The sequence below is a fragment of the Physeter macrocephalus genome, chromosome 18, assembly GCF_002837175.3.
Source record: "Physeter macrocephalus isolate SW-GA chromosome 18, ASM283717v5, whole genome shotgun sequence".
NCBI lineage: Eukaryota > Metazoa > Chordata > Mammalia > Artiodactyla > Physeteridae > Physeter > Physeter macrocephalus.
Window position 1 is genome coordinate 45,803,514 of NC_041231.1, and position 22,497 is coordinate 45,826,010.

General features: G+C 44.1%; 1 protein-coding gene across 12 annotated transcripts in view; it reads right to left on the reverse strand.

Annotated features, from left to right (window-relative positions):
- Positions 1-22,497, reverse strand: part of LARS2 (leucyl-tRNA synthetase 2, mitochondrial) — a 175,632-nt gene that overhangs the window by 94,194 nt on the left and 58,941 nt on the right. For all 12 annotated transcript variants that reach the window (XR_008615644.1, XR_008615643.1, XR_008615638.1 and 9 more), the window contains 2 exons: positions 18,507-18,596; positions 7,687-7,830 (listed from right to left, as the gene is read on the reverse strand). Coding sequence is in view for 3 of the 12 variants with exons in the window: in XM_024123821.3 (XP_023979589.1) it covers positions 7,687-7,830; positions 18,507-18,596 (234 nt within the window). In the remaining 9 variants the exon portion in view is untranslated. The remainder of the gene's footprint in view (positions 1-7,686; positions 7,831-18,506; positions 18,597-22,497) is intronic.

The following is a 22,497-nucleotide window of genomic DNA, read 5'->3' on the forward strand; positions in this document are numbered from 1 at the left end:
GCAGGCGGACTCTCAACCACTGCGCCACCAGGGAAGCCCTCCCTTCCTTTTTAGACATCATACTGACTTTGTAATTTCTGGCAGCAGTAAAGGCAGGCACGAGGTATTTTTTTTGTTGGCTTTTATGTTTTTCAGATCAGGACAGTGATTAGAAAGCACAGGAGACTGAGCCTAATGTTGGGGAGCCTGCACAATGTTCTCTCGGGTTTCTTCTAGTGTTAAAATTCAGATGACTCCCTAAGTTAAAGGAGTTCGTTGGTGACACTCACTAGCCCTCCTGAGCACAACCAGGGACTGCCCCCAACAAGGTGCTAATCAATCTCTTTCCTCCCACGGAGTCCAGGCTAACACCTTGAGAAAGAAGGTGGCCTTTACACTCCTAAAGAACCTGGCTGGGAGCTCAGAAAGGCTACTAAGGGTTTAAGAGCAAGACATAATATTTACTTTGTTCATTTTTTTTTTCCTAATCAAATTTATAATTTATTTCATTGTCAATACACAATAAGAAATATATTATTAATGTATTTCTCCCATTTTCCCCTTGCAATCATTCCATCTTGAAACAAACAAAAAAGGAAACCTTCCGGCTTGCAGAGTATGTGTGCCAAGCTGGAGACTGTGTCTCCTTCCTTCAGAAGTTCTCATTCATTCTCACACACTCTGGAGTGGGTGTGCAGGCAGGGCTGTCTTCAGTTCCCTGATGGGAGGGACAGGGTGTGGGCAAGAACTCTGGGGTGAGGAAATAAGGTGGCCCTAGAGACCTGACCTAATAGAGGCCACATACAGATGTGATAGGCATTGGTGGGGGACATTCCCAAGACAGGCAGGAAGGTACTGCATTTAGGGGACAGGAAATCTCATTGCCTGTTCTGTCATGAAATACCATGGTTTCCAAATCCAGAGCTGGAAGCTAGCCCTGCACGAACTCTAGTGAGCTCTTCCAGGCAGAAGTTATCCCGAAGGCCTGCTCAGAGCCAGCCGGCGACCTTCTCCCAGCAGTCTCACCTTCAGCCCCAGCTGGCATTAAGGAGCCTGTCCCCTTGGCTGGGGCTGCGGGCCGGGAGGGAGGTTGGCGTGCAAGTCTCCTGATACACCCCAGGCGGCCTCTCGCTCGCCTGCAAAGTGCCGGGGACTGTCAGCCTCAAATCACCTACTTTCCTTTCGCCTCTGTCCCCCTCCCACCCCCACCCCCAGAAGGACTTCACTGCGCTCCTTGGCACCAGCCAATGATCACCCTGAGGAGGACTGAGAGGACAGGACGGAAGGTGAAGAGTAGAGTTCGGCTCATGGTTTAGAAGAGAAAAGATCCCGGAGAGGCAGGTTAAACAGAGAACAGAAGGAAGTATTATGTAAGAAGGAGCAGAATTTAACAATTAATTAGCTCTGTGAGACAGGGAGTCAAAACCAGATCCTGGGGATGGGAGCAGAGTCTGCTGCTTCCAAAAGGAGAGACAGCCGGGGCCTGGGGGAGAACTCGGGCAGGAAGCTGGCTCCGAGGCTGCGTCTGAGCGCTGGTCTGAGTCCTGGGGTCCAGAGCCGTATGGGCTCTGCCCCCACTACCACGCAGGAGCTGATAAACTGCTTTTTACAAGGAGGGAGGAATAAGGCCACCCTCAGCCCTTACTGGCCACAGAGGGGCACGGTGGGGGTGAACGCAGTAACAGCTTTAAAGCCACTGGGCTTAACCCTAACCCTCACAGTAGATACACCTCAGCATTAGCGTTGTTAAATCTGGCCCTGATCTGGATCCTCACGGCTTTTTATCCCAACCGCTCTGCAGAGAAGCTGACAGTTCCTTAAACGTTTCTCACTTGCTCCTCTTGGTTCTCAGAAACTTTGCTTCCTCGGCCAACATCTAATCTGTGCACATGCCCACCGTGTGAAGGGCCAGGCTGAACACACAGCAGGCGACACTGGGGCCAAGGGTCTTTTTGGGGGGACAAGGTGGGGTCAAGTCGCCAAACCTCACTGATCAATCCCTTTGCAAAGTTTTCTGAGAGCACAGGAGGACTTGCATGCTGTTACGAGGAGGTGCTTCCTGGCACTCTCTCTGTTCTGAGGCTGGGAGAGGACCTGAGGGTAGAAGCAGAAAGCCAGGCGACAGCCCGCTTTCCAGGAGACAGCCAAATGCTTTCACAGGGAACTCAAGACCTCGGGATTAGAACAAGGGGGCCCAAGGGTCCCCATTTCAGAGTGCAGGGGACTCTTAAGCAGCCAGGGGCACCCAGGGGACTAGATCCTTGGACCGCTGCTCCTCCAGGGCTGTCCTTCTGCTCCAGCCTCCTCCTCCACCTCCCCAAAGAGCTCCTGTCATAAGCCTCATTCCCTTCCCTCACCTCCGTGGCTCTCCAACTCCACAGTTTCACTCTTTGCGGTGTCCAACCAGACCAGTGCGTTCTGGTAAAGGCGTCTCTACTTGACCCACAAGTGCAACATGAAACCAAGATGAGAGGTGCAGAGGGGGCAGGGAAATGGGTGGCTTACTACCTCCCATCCTCCCTGATTTCATAAGGGCTCACTGTTGCCCATCTGCTTCTTGCCAGCAGAAATTCTACTTGGAAATACTTGTGAAGCGTGAAGTTTCCTGCATGTCTGGGAGGCAACAAAACGCTCCCTTACAGATATTCTGCACTTCCCATCCTTCATCACCATCTTGTGATACCTCCTCAGACCACAGGGTAGAGCTGGGGCTTTTCCGCGCATCCTCTGCACTCCCCTGCAATGTGATGTTGATCCCAAGGGCTGTGACCTCTCATGTCTGCGAATGTCTCCTGCACTAGCCTCCAAGCTCCCAAAGAGCAGGGACCTCAGTTTTCTCACCTGTATTCTTAGCACCTAGTCAAGAACACAGCTGGGGAGAGAAAGAATGAATTCAGGCTACCTGAGAAGTGGCACAGACTGCCAGTTAAGAGCTCAAGCACCTGGAATTGAATCCCAGCTCTGTTACTTATGACCAGTGTGAGCCTCAGTTTCCTCATCAGTAAAACAGGGATAACAGGCGTATCTACCCTCTAAAGAATAATGTGAAGGTTCAGTAAGATGCTGTAAGTGAAAGCCTGAGACCTGATCAGATCAGGGGCAAGCAGATAGGAAGTGGGAGGTGATCACAGACTTGGTTCACATTCTAGCAGTTGCCGGGTAACTCCTGGAAACTTAGAAAACAGAAGCACCAGTTTGGTGTGGGCATATTGACTAAGCACCATCAGGGCATGATTATGCCCATCTTAACGCCAAAGAGGAGTCCATGTATAGTGCCCCAGCAGCCGAGGGCCTGCGAGAAGTCAGCCTCTGGGGGCTACAGGAAGCTGCATGGAAACCAAAACCACAAATCTATCAGGAAAGTTCAAACGGGAAGCTGTCTATTTGTCTCACCTTCCAATCGCCACCCTGTTGTCAGGAACTGAAGTGTTCGTTCCATCCGGCTCTGAATCCCTCTTGCTTTCTGTATGTACGTCTCCAATCCGCCCTCCTGCCCTTGCTCTCACCTCGTGGTGCTGCCCATAAGAACCCTCCCACACATCTCTGCCAAGACTAATTCATTTTCTTCAGATACTCCTACTGCCAGTTTTCTTTTTCACAGAACGAGTGGCTGAAATCACCTTTAACGTTTCACAAAGCAAACAATCCTAGGAAGACTGGGTGGGGGGTAAAGGGAGGAAAATCAAATACGTCACAGAACAGCCTTAATAAAGGACTCATATTTCAGGGTTCCCTGTAATTTTTACATCAGGCATCGTCTTTATAATTTGGAAGTTAAGTGAATGAAAGGAGGGCTCCTTCACAGCCATGCTCCCAAGCAGACCACCAGCTGTACATCACAGAGGCAGCCCTCAGAGCTGCAAAACTAGATGTAAATACAGAGCTCTAAAGATAACTGTGGCAGGCACAGCTCACTGGCCATCCCAGCACCCATTCCCCATCCCCTTCCCCCAACCATCTTGACTATAGAAGCTAAAAAGCCTGAGCCTGCTTTCCTAGTTTTCCTTGAAGCTGGGTGTAGTCACATGACACAACCAGGGCTAACAGAACATCAGTGGAAATTGGCTGTGGGTTTGTGGGAAAGTTCTTGCATTCTAGTCACTCACACTGCCTCTTTTGCTTCTTTCTGTCTTGAATGGAAGCGTGATGTCTGATCTGCAGCAGCCATCTTGCAACCATGAGTGATAGGTAGGAAGGAAAGGTCATGAGAATCACAGAAATGCCAACTCACAGCCCTCTCCCAATTTGGTCCCAGCAACTGGGACTTCTTGTGTGGGAAGTAACCTCCCATCTGTTAAGCTACTGCTTGGGTTTTTATTTACTTGCAGCTAAAAGCATTGTTGACTCAATATCTCATCCTTATCTAAATAGGACCTCATCACTAACTCAACACTATTACTGTCATACCAGGTTTTAAAGTAGATGTCCTATCTCATTTGATCTTCTTTGAAGTTTTGGACCCATTTATTCAAGCATCATTTATTTCTACAACTCTACTCAAATGACTCATGGCCATTGCAAACTCAAAAGGGTCAGGACTATGTCTCTTCCAGGACTCCCTATCCCAGTGAGTAGCTTAATCACTTAATCATTCACTTCGTGTCCAAGTCAGGGTCTTTCTTCTTCTTCTTTTTTTTTTTTTTTGCGGCACGCGGGCCTCTCACTGCTGTGGCCTCTCCTGTTGCAGAGCACAGGCTCCGGACGCACAGGCTCAGCGGCCATGGCTCACGGGCCTAGACGCTCTGCGGCATGTGGGATCTTCCCAGTCCGGGGCACAAACCTGTGTCCCCTGCATCGGCAGGCAGATTCTCAACCACTGCGCCACCAGGGAAGCCCCAGGGTCTTTCTTGATGACATCATCTCCTACATACTCTCATTCATTATCACCAAGTTCTACAGATTTCACCATCTGAATATTTTTCTAACCTACCCATCTCTTTCCACTACCATCTAAGTCTAAGTTATGCATGCCTGGACCATTGCAATAACCTCCTAACTAGTCTCTCTGCACCCACACTTGCCCTTTCCACAGTGAATTTATAAAAGCACAAATCTGACCATGTCATTCCCTTCCTTAGAATCCTTTAATGGCTTCTCAGGGACCCCATGATAAAGTACATATTTCTTAAGACCTAAAAGGCATTGCCTGATCTGGCCCCTAACCACCTAGTCAGGTTCTCCAGCCCTATCTTGAGTTTTTCCTCTTGGCTCTCTTAGTTTCAGGTATACTGTCATTATTTCAGCTTCTCAAACCTGTCATATCCATTTCTGTTTTAGGGCTACCACTTGTTATGTTCTCTGTGTGGGGGGATGGGGGTTCCCCTATAGCTTTATGGCCTACTTAACCCTTACTCATCCCTCTGCAGCTCAAACAATAAATTTTCCATTTTAGAAGTTGCACTTTTCTGTTCTAGATTTCCAGTTTTTTTAAAAAAGTTTCCATTTCTCTTCAGAGATTCCCCTGTCCACTCATTATGACCATCTTTTCCTTTAAGTTCCATTATCTCAGGACCTATTTCTATTGGGCTGACTCCATTTTCCCCCCCTTTATTATGAGTCACAATTTCCTGATTCTTTGCAAGTCTAGTAATTTTTTTTTATTATATGTTAGACATTGCAGATGAAACCAACCTTGCAGAAAGTCTGGATTATGTTTCCTTTTAAAGGTGTTGAGTTTTGTTCTGAAAGTTCCTTTTGAAACTGTCAGGCTTACTTTTATTTTTAATTAAGGTGAGTCTATTTTAATTTTGTCCTTGGTCCTAGGGTGTCATCCACACTTGTAATATATAGCCTTTCTGAGGTCTCAACTGAGTACTTTTGGCTGAGCCATAACTCCAAGGTTTCAGAGCACTGTGCAGTCCCTTGGTATCTCTGTTCTCCTCTCAATCTCATAGTAATCATTTTCTATTAGGCCTTATGAAGTCTTGCTTTGTGCATGTGCAGCCCTCAGCCAAGGACCTGCAGTGAACATGGATTTCTGCCCACCCCTACCTCCCATGCCACCCCCTCTTCTCCTGATTTTCAGGGCAAATCAAGTGTTGACCTCCAAACTCAGCTTTTGCAATAATTCTTCACTGGAGTTCAGCAAGAACCATGCAAGTCACCATGGTAACTAACCATTTCTGCTGAAGAGCTGAAAATTCACAGCTGACAGTTTAAAGAATAATGCCACTCAGTTAGGTTATTACATTTCCAATTAGAGGCAGAGGACAATTAGGTGGCCTTTCCACCAGTGCCTATTACAGAGTCATCTGACAGGTCCTCGAGGTGACCTGGCATGCCTCCCAGTAATGCAGTCGACCCCAACTGTCAGCAAGTAGGGGCTCTCACTGCCTGGGATGTTATAGAAAGCAATGTCCTCAGCTTTCTTCTTATTATTCAGTCTCTCAATACTACTAGTGTGCTTAAAAGGAGTAAGGCATTATGTTAACAAGTTCTAATTAGTAGTTTTCCAAATCCATATGCTACATTCTGAATAAATTAAAAAGGGAAAACAGTCTCATTTAAGACATGTCTTTTGAGTGAGAGAACTAGAGGTCATATAACCATATGGCATTGGTATGGTGAGCTGGTGTACTACAGTTCTAATTCAGCAAAGTTTTATAGTGATCAGAGGTTATTTATAACTTGTGCTTTCTTTGCATATAAGAAGTGCAGTATTGGATCTGACCCAAAGTCCATTTCAGTCCAGTACCCTCTCGGTGATGGAGCAACTCATGGGCTACTATGGAAAGGTCCAAATATCCTTTGTATGGTGACTACCCCAGGGTAAGAACTACCATGACATACCATCAGTAGCCCTTCATGATGCCTTTACCTTTTCAGATCCTGCTTACTTCCTGTCTTATGCTAATACAGAGATTATCAAATTGCCATGGGAAATGCCCCTGATGTGCTCTAACCACTTTTCTCTGGAGTTTCAGGGAGTGATCACTCAATTCCATACCCTGAAACATGGTAGGCTCAAAGAATATCTTGCACAGAATGGTTCTGGCATACCCAGAACAAGTTATTTTGCCCAGGCTATTGGTGATTTAGTAAGCAAGCTCCCCCTTTCAATGGTTGGGTTTGCCTTGAATTCCTGAAAACATAAAAAGCCAGAGGCACCTTAAAGACCACTTGGTCGCACCCTCTCCTTTTATTGATGAGGAAACTGAGGTGCAGGGACTTGCATCAGTTTACACTATTAATCAGAGACACAACAAGAGTTAAAGTCCAAAGCTTTGGTTCCTGGCTTAGTTCACTTTCACCCCGGCCTTCCCTCATGGAGACTGGCCATCTCTTCATTCCTTTTAGATGGTCTTCTCTGGACCCTCTGAAATGTCATTCTGTCTTTCTGGAGGTCTTACTAGAACTGCACAGGTGAAGATACTTTCTTCCTTTCTAGCTTTATTGTTGATATAATTGCAGATGAAGATGAATGTTTTTTGGCCTCTATGGCAGTACAATGATTTGTTGAAAGGTCAGCAAACAATGGCCTACAATGACCCCCAGGTGCTATTCTTGATTTCCAACTGAAAGACCCAAACCCATCAACCTCTACGTGAGTGACCCTGAGGTTCATGTGCTTCCTGTCTGCACACCCATGGCTCTAACAGCTCTAACTAGAGTTCACCCCCAACAGTGAGGCTCTCCAATACCGAGAAGACCTTGGTGCTGCCTGCCAACACGTACGCATTACTGGGGAGCCTCCAGGCTGACACTCACCTTTGCATAAGCAGTTGTCTTAATAAACCACTGTCTGAGGTACTTCTGTTCCACCTTTGCTCCAGAACGCCACGAACAGCCACGTTCATCCACCTGCTCATTGGCAAGCACTGTTTGATCCACTGGGTCCCAGTTAACCAAGGCCTGTTATAATTCATGAAACAAAATAATGCAATCCGGTAAGTATACTGAATAGGATCATATTGAGGTTCCTTACATGTGAGAGGGTCTGCAAAGGCAGTATCTCTGCTCTGAGACTTGAGTGCATCTCCTTGGAGCATCACTTGGCAAGGAAGCCACTAGCAAGGTGTAAAAAAAGAATGTGAACTGCCTCTGTGCTTTCATTTTATTAGAATAGGCTTGGGAAGGGAGGCTCTAAGCATGGGTCTAACTCAAGTTTGGAATCTGCTTATATGAAAGGATGGACTTGCAGATTGGAAATTTTAGTAAACAGAGGAAAAGAAGAAAAAATGGTACCTAGAACTTAGCAGAATTGGGTTATTTTAGGGGAAAAAATGTATTTATTTTAATGTAAAGAGCTAACACTTACCGAGAGATTACCATGTGCCAGATGCTGTGCTAAGTGCTTTCCTAAGGTTGGCTCTTCTAATCCTCATGACAACATTTTGAGGTAAGAATATTATTATCCCCATATTGCAGAGGAGGAAGTTAAGGAACAGAGAGATTAAATAACTTGCCTAAGGTCACACAGTCAGTAAGTGGCAGAGATAGCAAGGTAGGAACTCAGGTCTCTAGGAACTGTAAACATTTTTGCAATTTTTGAAAACTTCTGTTTAAATTAAGGTACAACATACATAGAGTAATGTGGATAAATCTTAAGGGTACAGCTCAATCAATTTCTACCATCACTCATACCAAGACATAGAACATTCCCAGCAACCCAGAAAATTCTGTCGTGCCTTCTCCCAATCAACATCTGTCCCCCCAAAAGGTAACAATATTCTGAGATCTATCTCCATAGATTTCTTTGGCTGATAGAACATGTAGTCTTAACCATCATGAAGTTTCTCTACATAGAGTTCTAATTCATCTCTATTTTCATTTAAAATACCTCTGCCATCTACATTCACTCCTTTATGACATGTAGGTACAAGTGAGTACACAGAAGGCAATGAGTACAGAGACATGTTTAGGCAGTAAAATACACATTGTTTTTTCAAATTTTAATAAGCAATTTTAATAAGAGATTGTGCTGAATGTTGTCAATTTGCCCGTCCAAATCCTCTTTCTACTCTGTTCTGTACCCCAAGAAGCTGTCCCCTGTGCCTACATTAACCAGGACCCTTGCCCTCTGGCTGGGTTCAACCAATGAGAGGCACCCTGGCTTCTTCCCAGCTGGGCCACAGCCCCCGCTGGGCAGGCCTCTCCTATTACCCCAGCCACTGCTCTCCCAGTTCCAGTAACGGCTCCTGATGTCACCCCTGCCTCCTGGGGTGGGCAAAAGCTTCCTTCTGTTCCCAGTGCCAGGGGCTTGACCATCCCTTGTGGGTTTCCCTGAACTCTGCACAGAGACAGTCTTTTTTCTTTTTTTTGATGTGGACCATTCTTTTTTTTTTAAAGTCTTTATTGAATTTGTTACAATATTGCTTCTGTTTTATGTTCTGGCTTTTTTGGCCGCGAACCATGTGGGATCTTAGCTCCCCGACCAGGGATCGAACCTGCACCCCCTGCATTGGAAGGCAAAGTCTTAACCACTGGACCTCCAGGGAAGTCCCAGAGACAGTATTTCCATTACATTTTCTTCAATGACTGCTTTCAGGTAGGCCCTCTTTTTCCTGCTGGGACCCTGACTGATTCAGAGACATATCTAAAAATTACATAAAAAGTAGAACTGGAGGAGAGGCTAACCCATCTATGGGTTGTGATTTTACAACTAAAAAGTAGTACATCCACTGAAAACCTTAAGCCTGTGAAGCCTAGAGTCAGAGTGGGAAAGACATGCATTGAATGATTTTCTCCCCTGATTCTAGGGCCCCCCAAATCCTTGAATTCATAAATAGAGATAGACAAAATATAGGACAAATTACCTTAGACCTAAAAACTTGAGGTGAATAAACCAAGGGTGACTTACTTATCTATTATCATTGCCCATATTAGGGGTTAGGGGGAAGGACACCACTTAAAATAAAAGATAAAAAGAAAGAGCCAAGTATTGTTTAGTAACAAGGACAGCTCCTTCAAAGGCACCACCCCCACCCCCAAAAAAACCCCATGTACAACTAAAATGGTATAAAGTATGAAAGGGAGGGAAAAAAGCCCTATATGCCTTCACCTCTGTCTCCTGCCCCGTGCAGGTGACATGGAGAAGCAAACACTCAGCACTGCAGATTGCAAAAACAAATAGGACTTTATTTTCTTATCAACATTCCCACATGGCCTGGCATCTCTCAGACTCCAGGTTACAAAATGCAATAAAACCCTGGTAACGAACAAAAGACAAATAAAAGCAAAACACAAAAGCAATTTTTCCCCCTGATGAAAGTCTTGGGGGCGGGACAGAAGAGGAAAAACACAAAAGGAAATAAAGTCTCAAATCAAAGATGCATCCTTGTGAGAATGCACAAAGCCTGAAGAGTGATGCCTTGGCCAGGAGACAAAAGCATTTCTTTTCTTCCCAGGACTGCGATCCACCTCAAGCACAGAGTTTCAGGGTTCAGACTCAGCCTTTCTGCTGGCGGTAAACCCATGGGTGGTCAAAATGTAGGGCCTGTGGGGGCTAGGGTGCACAGCACCTGTGGCCTCTTGAAGCCCTGGAGTTGCTTCCCAAATACCTTTCTCCGGGTCTCCTCTCTTACGTAATGGTCTCTATCCTACAGCTTCCCCTCAAGCCACAGTCTGTCTTCTCTCATCTGGCATTCTTGGGTTTTCACATTTTGAACACTTACTTTGATAGATGCCCTGATTTTTTTTTTTTTTTTTTTTTGCGGTACGCGGGCCTCTCGCTGTTGTGGCCTCTCCCGTTGCGGAGCACAGGCTCCGGACGCGCAGGCTCAGTGGCCATGGCCCATGGGCCCAGCCGCTCCACGGCATGTGGGATCCTCCCGGACGGGGGCGCGAACCCGTGTCCCCTGCATCAGCAGGTGGACTCTCAACCACTGCGCCGCCAGGGACGCCCGATGTCCTGATTTTTAAGCAAGCACAGTCTTGCTACATAGAATATACTTTCTGAACAACTTCACTGACTGCAGTCACTATGCTGGTTGATTCTGGTCTCTATCACCTCCTGAAGCCAACTCCATGCTCCTTATAGTTAACTAGTCTTATTAGTAAAATACAGCCTATCTCTGTATTTTGAAATCAACTTTAAATCAATACTGAAATCATTAAAACACTTGCAAAAAGACTGGACTCTAGTCGATTTTGCCCACTGCTTCCCTCACACAAGTTATCTGGCAACATCACAGAATGAGCCATCCCAAATAAGAGAACTTCCCCGGTTGATCAAGAGTTAAACACTAAGATTAACATTTTTTTGTTTGTTTGAGTGATCTGTGGGAAGCTTTCAGAAAGCATTTAAGAAATGCACATCACAACACGATTCTAAACAAGAATCGGCCATGCTCACAGGGTCAGTTTTGTACCGTGACTGTGGGTGCTGCATCATTTTTGCCTCCTCCCCCTCCCCTTCTTGGCTGTTAGGCTCTTGGAGGTGTGAGTGACTATGGGGTCCATCGGGGATTCTTAAGGCAATTTCATCCTGATTTTGAGTTTATCAGCTCTCCTCTCTGCAACACAGCAGCTGTGGTGCCTATTGCCCAGCAGGCTTCCTATTCCAAACCTCATCCTTTCTCATCTCATCCTCCTCTTCCCCTGAATCATCCTTCCCCTTGCCTCCCTGGCCCTCACCCATTTCACAGGGTGCCAGTCCCAACTAGAGCACATCCTCCATTAGTATGCTGTGGTCTCCTGGCCAAGGTATCACTCTTCAGGCCTTTGGCTGCTCTCCATCATTTCCCGTGCTTCTTTCTCCTCCAGCTCTGCTTTTATATGACTGAAGACGCTTTTTGAGTATCCTGTCATGTAGCTTTACGTTCCAGAAGGCTGGTAAAATATATGTTTTAGGGTATTGATTTTCTCAGGGTCTATTAGCTTTTTTCTCGACAAAAGCTTGTTTAATTAAGGAACACCATATAGATCTTATTAAAGGATCTAATTCTCAAAATTGATTTTGTTCCATTCCATCTAGAATGGGCCTGAATTTGGACTCAGTCCAGAAGGGGTGGGGGTGGAAGGTTCCCAAGGCCAGTTTATTTGTTACTTGCCACCACCTCCCAAAGCCACCAGGGGGCAGACTGAGAGAGGCTGCCTGTCTGTGCACCATGTTTCTTTAAGTAGCTTAGGTAGGTGAATTAGCACTATAAACAGCTGCCACTGAAATCATGAAGACAACCAAAGACAAACTCATAAATTAGGCGGCACTCCACAGGTCTCTAGAATGTCCAAGTAGAACACAGCATCATTCTCTCTACTAGCTACATCCACAGAATAATTTATTTTTAAACCGAAGAGGTGAAATTAATGTTCTCCCAAGAAGAGGTCCCTATATTCGTACTTTTGGCTGAAAATATTTTGTTCTGTGAGAGCAAGAAGAGATTCCCTTTTGCACGGAAAATAAACATTCTGATGGACAGTGCTTGTAAGAACAATATTTGAAGACTCCGGTTCTGTTTTGTAATGCTCTGCTAAAATACTTTCCCTAAATGTCCATTTATACAGCTTGTAGCAGAACTGAATTTAAGAATTAAGGCTATCTTCTTTTTAAAAAAAGGAAGTTATGCCAATGCCATTAGAGGAAAAGTATTAATATGTGAGTCATTTTTTGCCAAATATGCTTTACAAAGTATGCTATATGCAGTCTTTCTAAAGTAAATTAACTTTCTAATGTTAATTTTAAGTTTATATTTTGAAATAAACCCCAGAAATAGAATGTTAACTGATATCGATATGTTTTTATTTTTATTTATTAATTTAAAAAATTTTGTTAATTAATTAATTTATTTATTTTTGGCTGTGTTGGGTCTTAGTTGCCACACGCAGGATCTTTCATTGCAGCGCGCAGGCTCTTTGTTGTGGTGCACAAGCTCTCTAGTTGTGGCGCGCGGGGCTTAGTTGCCCTGTGGCGTGCGGGATCTTAGTTCCCAGACCAGGGATCAAACCTGCGACCCCTGCATTGGAAGGTGGATTCTTAACCACTGGGCCACCAGGGAAGTCCCAATATGTTTTATGTTTTAAAGCCAATTTGAAAATGGCTATCCAATAAAAGGAGATCTACCTGGAAAAAATACTTTGGATTAGAGCTAACTCTGATCTTCAAACAATGTACCAATTGTGCACATTTGCATTCTATTTATGATTTTTTTCTTAAGATCATGTCATTTAATAGTGACTTTTAAACATTAATACACCAAAAACATTTGTCAATGTTAGCAAGTTTTAGTTAGCAATAAGAACGTTATCTTTCTAAATGAAAATCCGTGAAATAATCTACATTGTTTTCTGTGATACCTTCCCATGGACAGCCTGCCTTAGAATTAGCCAGGAAGCTTCAGGATTTTTTTTTTTTTTTGGCTGCATTGGGTCTTCGTTGCTGCATGCGGGCTTTCTCTAGTTGTGGTGAGCGGGGGCTACCCTTCATTGCGGTGCGCGGGCTTCTCACTGCAGTGGCTTCTCTTGTCGTGGAGCATGGGCTCTAGGCACGCAGGCTTCAGTAGTTGTGGCACACGGGCTCAGTAGTTGTGGCTCGCGGGCTCTAGAGGGCAGGCTCAGTAGTTGTGGTGCGCAGGCTTAGCTGCTCCACAGCATGTGGGATCTTCCCGGACCAGGGCTCGAACCAGTGTCCCCTGCGTTGGCAGGCAGATTCTTAACCACTGCACCACCAGGGAAGTCCCTTCAGGATTTTTTTAACTTTCTATTTTTCCAACTTAAATATCATAATGACTCCAGGTACCTGCAGGCACGCACAGACAGGCACTTATTAAGCACATACTCTGTGCCAGGCACCATCCCAGGCTCTCCACAAGCATTCATCTGTTTTACCCTTGTAACACCCTATGAAGTGGGGAGAAGAGGGTGGTAGGCAGAACAATTGCACCCCAAAGATGTCCACATCCTATGTCATCCAGAATCCAGATGCCCATGTCACTTGTAACCAGTGAATATGTTACCTACATGGCAAAAGGGTCTTTGAAGATACGATTAATGAAGGATTTCGAGATGGGGAGATTAACCTGGATTAACCAGATGGGCCCAAAGTAATGACAAAAGCTCTTATAAGAGAAAGAGGAAGGCAGAAGATTCAGAATCTGAGAAAGAGAGGTGATGATGGAAGCACAGGTCAGAGAGATTTCAAGATGCTATGCTCTGGCTTTGAAGTTGGAGAGCAGTCCAAAGTCAATGACAGAAGCAGCCTCCAGAAGCTGGACAAGGCAGGGAAAGAGATTCTCCTCTAGTGCCTTCAGAATGAAGGCAGCTCTGCCAACATCTTGATTTTTATCCCAGAGACCTATTTCATGGACATGTAAGACAATGAATCTGTGTTGTTTTAAGCGACCCAGTTGGTGGTAATTTGTTACAGCAGCAGCAACATGGAAGGAATAGTCTGTTCCCATGAGAGAAGTAGTCAGAGGGAAAACTGGACCAAATTCCCTAGGGGTATGCAGATTGTGAGGTGGTGGGGAGGAGTGTCACACTGACTTGGAAACAACTGGGGAGAAGAGAAATATCTTCTCTTCTGGAGAAAGAAACATCTTCTCTTCTCTACTGGAGCCAGTAGCATGGTCATTGTTGTGCAGTGGGGGGCCCCAGAAACCCCTTCCATCATCAGAAAAGTTACTCAGCTCCGAAGATGCTGTCTGTGATTGGCTTTGGATCCAACCCAATAGTGATGAGATTAAGCTTCCTACTTGAGTTTGATGTGCTTAGAACTGAAGCAGCATGAACAAACCCCGGGTGTGGAGACAGAGAAGCAAGTGTCCTATGAAGAAATATTATAATAAACATTCAATATATTCAAAAAGTCAGCTTAACTATACAATAAATAGATACAAAAAAATCAAGTGTCTTGTAAAGGGATATTACACAACCAAGGGCTCCATGCAAGAAATGTTTACACTATTACATTAACATGTCACATCATTTCATACCCCATGCATACAAATAGTAACTATGCAACTGAGGATAGGTAACATTGGCTAATCTAACTGATGCTGTGTACCACTGCTTACACTCTTTAAAGAACTGTTCACTCTTTCCTGTGTTTTACCTGCAGGACGCCCTCTGCTTTGCTGTGGCTTTTTCATGTCTTATAACTTCAATTTTTGTTTGTCCTTCCTGCTATCACTTGGGATACACAATGTAGCTCATGATCTCTTACTCCCTCTGCCTGGACCCATGGGTGATTCCAGTGTGGAAACCCCTTTTGGGTATAATTATAATCCACCTGAGCAAGGGAGGCTCTTCTGGGAAGGTGTCTGCCAGGCTGCTAGATCAGCACCGAACCTGTTGATTAGAGTGGAAATCTGATGATTTTCCCACCAACTCTCTTCCTACCCTTTTGCTTCTGGATATTGAATAATGCTGCTAAGAAAAATTATCTAAAACATAGAAACAGGCAAAAGAGATTGCTCCTTAAGTGTAGGCTGGGATTGGCTAGCAGACCCACATCCCCCAGGGATTATCTGATTTTCTAGGGATGTGTACCTTTGTTTGACTCCCTATTCACTATTGTTTAAGTTATTTTACAGCCCTGCTAGGTGAAAAGAAGACGTTAACTTGCAGAAAACTCAGAGCTATGCAAACGCTTTTTGTCTGAGAGTGATGCAAATGGCTCCCATGCAATGACAATGCAAATGATTTCTGTCTCACAGAAAAGATTGTCCCCAGAATTAGGTTTATGCCTTGTAGGAAGGACATTAAGCAGTTTTGATTCTACTAGCAAATTCATTTCAGCATGCCTGTGACCCTATAAACCACCCTTCCTTGAAACCTCATTTGAACCAGTCTTAACATACAAATGATTCTCTCACTAATTAATGAGTTGAATAAAATCCTTGACACATGTTCATCTTATATTTGTATGGGAATCATATTTTTAACTTCTGAAAATAATGCTTTAACAACACAAAAGGTCTGTTGCAGTCAGCACTTTGGACAGGTACTCGTCTCACCACTCCTCACCTAACGGGGCTCTGGGCATAGGAACAGCTATGGTGTGTTAAGAAATTAAATTGACCCAGGAGGCTCTACAGTGGTTAAACATCAGTATGACTCAGTTCCACAAAGTTCTCACTCTCAATTCATCCCAAATGTTAATGGGGACGGAATAGTCTCTTTAAAAAAACAAACATAACAACATAATATTTTAAACAACCAATATTTTAATATCCTTAATTTAAAGATGAGAGTGGGTTAGGGACTGTATACGCTGTACAGTGGTTCTCACAGTGTGGCCCATAAACCTCTGGGGTCCCTGAGACCCCTTCAAGGGGTCTGCAGGTCAAAACTATTTTCATTATAATAATAATGCATGGGTACAACATTCATTCAAAGTGTAAAATAGGCCAACACATTTTAATATAACAGAGTACAAAAAGTTCATTGATATTTAGATTCAACATTGCAACTGACCTTTAAGAACCCACCACTTGTTGAGTTTTGGTGTAGTATCAAAGGAGAATATTCATAATTATCTGCAATGGTTATTAAAATACTTCTCTACTTTTAGCAGGTTCTGTTAATTAGTTCTTCTGGTATTTACTATTATAACTTTAAGTAATAAAATTGTACTACCTCAAGTTTGATATACTATCTTTATTTTTATTTTTTTATTATAATTATTATTTTTGGCTGCGTTGGGTCTTCATTGTTGAGTGCAGGCTTTTTCTACCTGTGGCGAGCCAGGGGCTACTCTTCGTTGCGATGCACGGGCTTCTCATTGTGGTGGCTTCTCTCGTTACAGAGCATGGGCTCTAGGCGCACGGGCTTCAGTAGTTGTGGCTCATGGGCTCTAGAGCGCGGGCTCAGTAATTGTGGCACACGGGCTTAGTTGCTCCACTGCATGTGGGATCTTCCCGGACCAGGAATCGAACCCATGTCCCCTGCATTGGCAGGCAGATTCTTTTTTTTTTTTTTTTTAATAAGATTTAATTTTATTTATTTTGGGGGGCTGCATTAGGTCTTCGTTGCTGTGTGCAGGCTTTCTCTAGTTGTGGTGAACAGGGGCTACTCTCTGTTGCGGTGTGCGGGCTTCTCCTTGTAGTGGCTTCCCTTGTTGCGGAGCACAGGCTCTAGGCGCACGGGCTTCAGTAGTGCGGCACATGGGCTCAACAGTTGTGGCATGCGGGCTCTAGAGTGCAGCCTCAGTAGTTGTGGCGCATGGGTTTAGTTGCTCCGTGGCATGTGGGATCTTCCCGGACCAGGGATCAAACCCATGTCCCCTGAATTGGCAGGCGGATTCTTAACCACTGCGCCACCAGGGAAGTCCCTGATATACTATCTTTAGACAGTTCTGCTGACCCTCTACCATGTAATATGAGATATTCAGCACGGTCATACAGCCTTCCTCCCACCTGACCCCTATTCTAGTTTTTGCTACCTTTGTTAACTTTAGCTTTAATAGCTACCTTTCAACTTAAAAAAAAAAATAGACATAAATCTCTAATTCTCCATCTATGACTCCTTGCTATGAAAGATGTAGGGATCATCTCACGCTTGCTTCTACTTTTCTTTCCCAATTTCACCTCCTGATTTTTGTTAGCTATATTATTTTTTATGTTGTCAAGGTTTAAGACATTTTGTGTTATTCTCATATTCTAAACTGAGCCTTCTATATGAGTCTCTATATTGATTGTAAAATGTTTTATATTTAAAACATAATGATATTATAAGTACTATTCTTTGCAAGATGAAGCAGTGTGATGTGACCCACAGAAAAGTAAATATAATTCTATGTCATTAAATCCCTCTGGTCAAAGGAGAACATCTAAAGTATAACGGTACAATGAGTTTTCTACTTGGTACTTCTGAATTTTCTAGACCAGTGCTATCTGGTACTTTTCTTATGTGGAAGCATATTCTGTTATGATGGGAATGTTTTATATCTTTGCTGTCCAACACTAGCTACCAGCACGTGAATGTGGCTAGTATGACTGAGGACCTGAATTTTTAATATTATTTAATCTTAATTACTTTAAATTTAAATTTCAGCAACCACATGCAGCTAATGGCTATCATCATACTGGACGGTGCAGTTCTAGGCCATGTGATGATACTCTTTCGCTCAACTCCCGCCATCTAAGGCTTATCTACTATTACTGGCCTCCTGTTTTAAGAAGCATTCCATTTCTTGGGAGGCCACTAGGTGTGGGCACTGTGCTTGTTGTTCTTTAAATATTACCCCTCTCCTCCCAAGACCTGGCAAGGAAGATATTATCACCCATCAGCAAATGAGAAACCATGATTCCTAAAGGTTGTCACCAGCCGGCACACATCTATGAGAGGTAGCTAGGATTTGAGAAACGTGTTCCTCCTAAGCCTGCTCCTTGACTTCATTACAGACATTGTTATGTGCTGGGAATTCAAGGGTGAAAGAAGCTCAAGCCCTGTCCTGGAGGCACCAAACTAAGCCAGACAGTAGTTACTCTCTGGGCCCGCTGTGATTGATTTCATGAATGTGAGGTTGTGTTCATTTTCACTGCTACTGTGCAAACAGGGTTTATTTTATTCCTTATTTAACAATGATGTCTTCTAAGAAGATGGAGAAGGTTTATAGAATCTTAAAAGCATAGCTAACTTTAACTTACCTCTTTTTGATAGGCCAGTCCAGCTTCATAGAGTTTAATAAAGAGATACTGAGTCCATTTGTAGTAATCTGGTAAACACGTGGTTATTTCCTGCCAAAGAGGGGGAAGATCAGGTATAGGCCATTGTAAATATCCCCTCTCCCAACGTATGCATCAGCTTTGCAATTCAATTTTGAAAAGCAATCACACTGCAAAAATATTTATCAACCTATAATATTTTTACCAATGTGCAAAGTAAAGGAAGAAGCAATTTATTCTGGGAAGAGAGATGTTATCGAAAGCCACCCTCACCTTTCCCAGGGCATGTTTAATGATGAGAAACTCGACATAAGTCTTTTGCACAGCACCACCCACCAAGTATGCAAGTAATAGCTGAATTACATTGTACAAAATTGGGTACTCCCATTTTTGTCAGCATAAACTTATTTGGGGGGCCAAGAAGCTAATTCATAAACGGAGTTCATTTTAGAAGCAATCACAAAATTCAAGAAGAATATTTGCCTGCTTTGGTATGATCCTCACTGGAAAACAAACCTGTGCTTCTATATATAACTGGGGACTGGTAGCTCTTTTAGACTCATTATATTCCATTTATCCCATTATGTGAATCATGCTGTAGTCTACTTAGGAAGGCCCATTAAAAAGCATTATCAAATATTAAACTTAGTGAGAAATCACCTGGTTTGTATTTTGAAGCTGTATTTTATTTAAGCTTATTTTCTGAAAATAAGCTTACTTAAGCTTATTTTCTGTCCTGAAAACACATGTGCTATAGAATCTTTAAAATCAGGTTTAATTAATTAATTAACCAATAAGGTTTGCAGTTAAGGAAGTCAAGTAAGCATAAAAACTTCTACACTGTCACACCGTTTCTCTTCTAGTGCTCTTCTTTCACTTCAAAAAAGAGCTAACAGAGAAATGGATGTAGGGCAGGGGACATTCCAAATGGTTCCATTCGTCATGGACTATTAACAGAAGGCATACTTCCTTCTATCAGAAATGCAAACAATCCAGTCTTTCTTCAGATGAGTAAATGAGGAGAGAGTCTAAAGCCAAGGACAGGAGGGTAAGTATAGCAGGAACTGAGCAAGGTGTCAGGTAAACTCCTGCTGTCCCCAATGAGTGATATTTCTTACGTGAGATTCCTGGGTCCTTTTATATGCTGTTTTGTAATAATAGCAGAGTAATAACAATTAGAAAACAAATACCTCAACTCTGATCACTGGCTCCACTCGCCCCTACAAGGCAGGGAGTGAACTGCGAGCCAGCCTAACAGCTCTGCCCACGCCGTAGCTGTCCCCTGCCAACGCCAAAGCCGTGATTTCTGAGCCATGTGCACACACAGGCTATACCAGCTCCTGAGGCTCCACGGACATCAAGTCTGCAGGGCGTTGGACACAAAGCACTTCACCAACACAAGAATCAGACCAGCACACTGTGGGCAGGCTTGCTCCCCCAAACCTCCAAATTCATCCTCATCCCATCATCTTTTCCTCACCAGCTAGCCCCCCTGCAAGCCTGGCAGAGAACTCATTTTCCTGACAAGCACCTTACAAAACCCAGGGCAGGGGCTAAGTTTCGTCTGTTGCATTTTGCTTATCATGTATGCTCAGGCCCCGGCCCATCAAGGCACCCCCCCCAAATTGGTGTTGAACGAAGAATAAACTAAATAGATATAGGTACGTCTGTATGTCGAATTAAATTTGTATCCCTCATGGAGGTTTCACAAACTAAATTCAAATTACACAGGTCTGCAAGATGAACTGGAATAGGGAATGGGGTGGGGGTAAGGGGAATGTGGTGGAAATATTCCCAGACCTTGTTAGGGTAGGTATGTTCTTTAAAATTCTTATCCAGTAGAGGTCTAAAGAAAGAGGTGAAGCAAATATGACAAAATAATGACAACTGTTAAATCTAGGGGTTGGGCTCCTTTCTCTATTTTTCTATATATTTAAGTTTTTCAAAACAAAATATCAAAATACTCCTAATGAATATGTATATGTATGTATGTATATACATATGTATTTTCTCAGCCCCTGAATCTGCTTCCATAGAATGAGAGTAAAAATTACACAGCATTGGAACAGCATGATAATCTTCACTTAGGTTTGTAGTTTTGAAAATTACTTTTATCTAAAATAGAAAAAAGATGATAGATCCAGTCAGGGGGAGAAAAAAAAAACAAGATTATCCAACCACGCATTAGCCCACTTTCAGTCAGACGGGTGATGCGAAGTGCATTGTCTTTGGAAGTGTCAGCTCCAAGGTGAGATGAGGTGTGTGGGGTACAGGCCCCTTCTTTCACTCTGCCTTCAAACTTGGGTCTGACCTTTTTTATTTACCTTGTGTTTCTGCACATGTCATTTGAAGAAAAAGTAACATCAGCTGCTAAAAGAGTACACCTCGAAAACCACCGCTCCAGAACCATCATTCCAATCCCAACAGAACTGTTTCAACTCATGTTTACCTCACTTGCACTGCCCCTCCTGCTGAAGTGTTGGAGCCTCCTGCCTAGAGGAGGCTGGGGACGTCCTGGGGACAGGAACCTCGCCCCTGCCCATTTATTCCCATCTGCTGCACACAGGGCCCAGCCACGACCCTCAGTACTGCCCACTCCATGAAGAAATGCCAGAGCAGGAGTCCAGTCTCACAAGAACCATAAGCATGGTAGGTCAGAGACCCTGCTCGGAAAAGTATTTCCTGAAAAAGTCAGAGCCCTTCTGGAACCTCCCTTGATTTGCTGATTTTAAAAAAACAAAAACAAAAACCCAAACAGCTATTTCTAGTCTTCTAATGCCTCATCTTAGTAAAAATCATCAAACACATCTTTCTGAAATTAAACTGCTTAAAAGCTTAACTGTAGTCAACTGGCTAGAAATTGAGACTCCCTTTTCACACCTTGGGAACTAATTTAAAACCCAGCCCTGTAGACAAAGGTCTTCTGGGGTTTCAGCACCCACAAAGATGTTAAGACCCCTTCCTTCCTTTTCCTAAAGTAGGGATTCTCAACGGGGAAACTTTTGCTCCCCAGGTACGACTGGAAACATTGCTGTTTGTGACAACTGTGATGGGGGCGAGGGTGGGGGCAGCTGTCAATTGCATCTAGTGGGTGGAAGTCAGGGATGCTGCTAAAACCCTCCAATGCACAAGACAGCCCCTAGAACAAAAAATTTTCCAGCCCCAAATGCCAATAATGCCAAAGGGAGAAACCCTACTCGAAGGATTTCAATCTTTTTAGTCTGAGTCTGTAACCACAGATTAAGCGGAATGAGCCAAGCAACTCTGGAGGGCAGAGTCCATAAAAGCGACAAAACATCCTCGGGAAGAGTGAAAACGGGAGTAAATTAACTTAGGTTTCCCTCTCCAGCTGGTGTGACCCCATCTCCGTTGAGCACATCAGGCAACGCAGGTGGGTTCTGAACGCTGCAAGATGCAGCCACCGGCCCTTCCACCAACGCTGAGACCAACCACAGGGGAGATCTGGCAAGTTGGGTGCCGGCAGACACAGGTCTGAAACTGTTAGGCACACATAATGCTACTCACTGGGAAGGAGTGACTGACTTTATGAACTAAATTTTAAATCATTCAATATACCTCCAAGTAGCTGTCTGACTTGGAAAATCTCCTGTAATAAATTCATGTAATAAATGTCCTATTTTGAAGTTGGAGAGGCATACAGTTTTTCTTGACACAACGTCAGTTTATCCCCGCCCATGAAAGAGTTGTTGAACAAAATGTTTAAAGATCATCCTTTGGAATCCAGCCCACAATACCCAAATGTCGAGGCCCAGCCCTGCCTGTCCTCCACAGGGGAGCCCTACGTCTGCGGGCTGGGGATTCTTGTCCCCAAGCTGTGGGACGGCACCATCTTGGTAAGACTTCTCAGTGAGACCACCAGAGGAGTCAAACGAGGGCTATTCCCTGTGTTCCAAAATCCCTTTTCATTCCTGTGCCTTCCTTGCCCTGCTTTCCAAATAAGCCAACACCTACG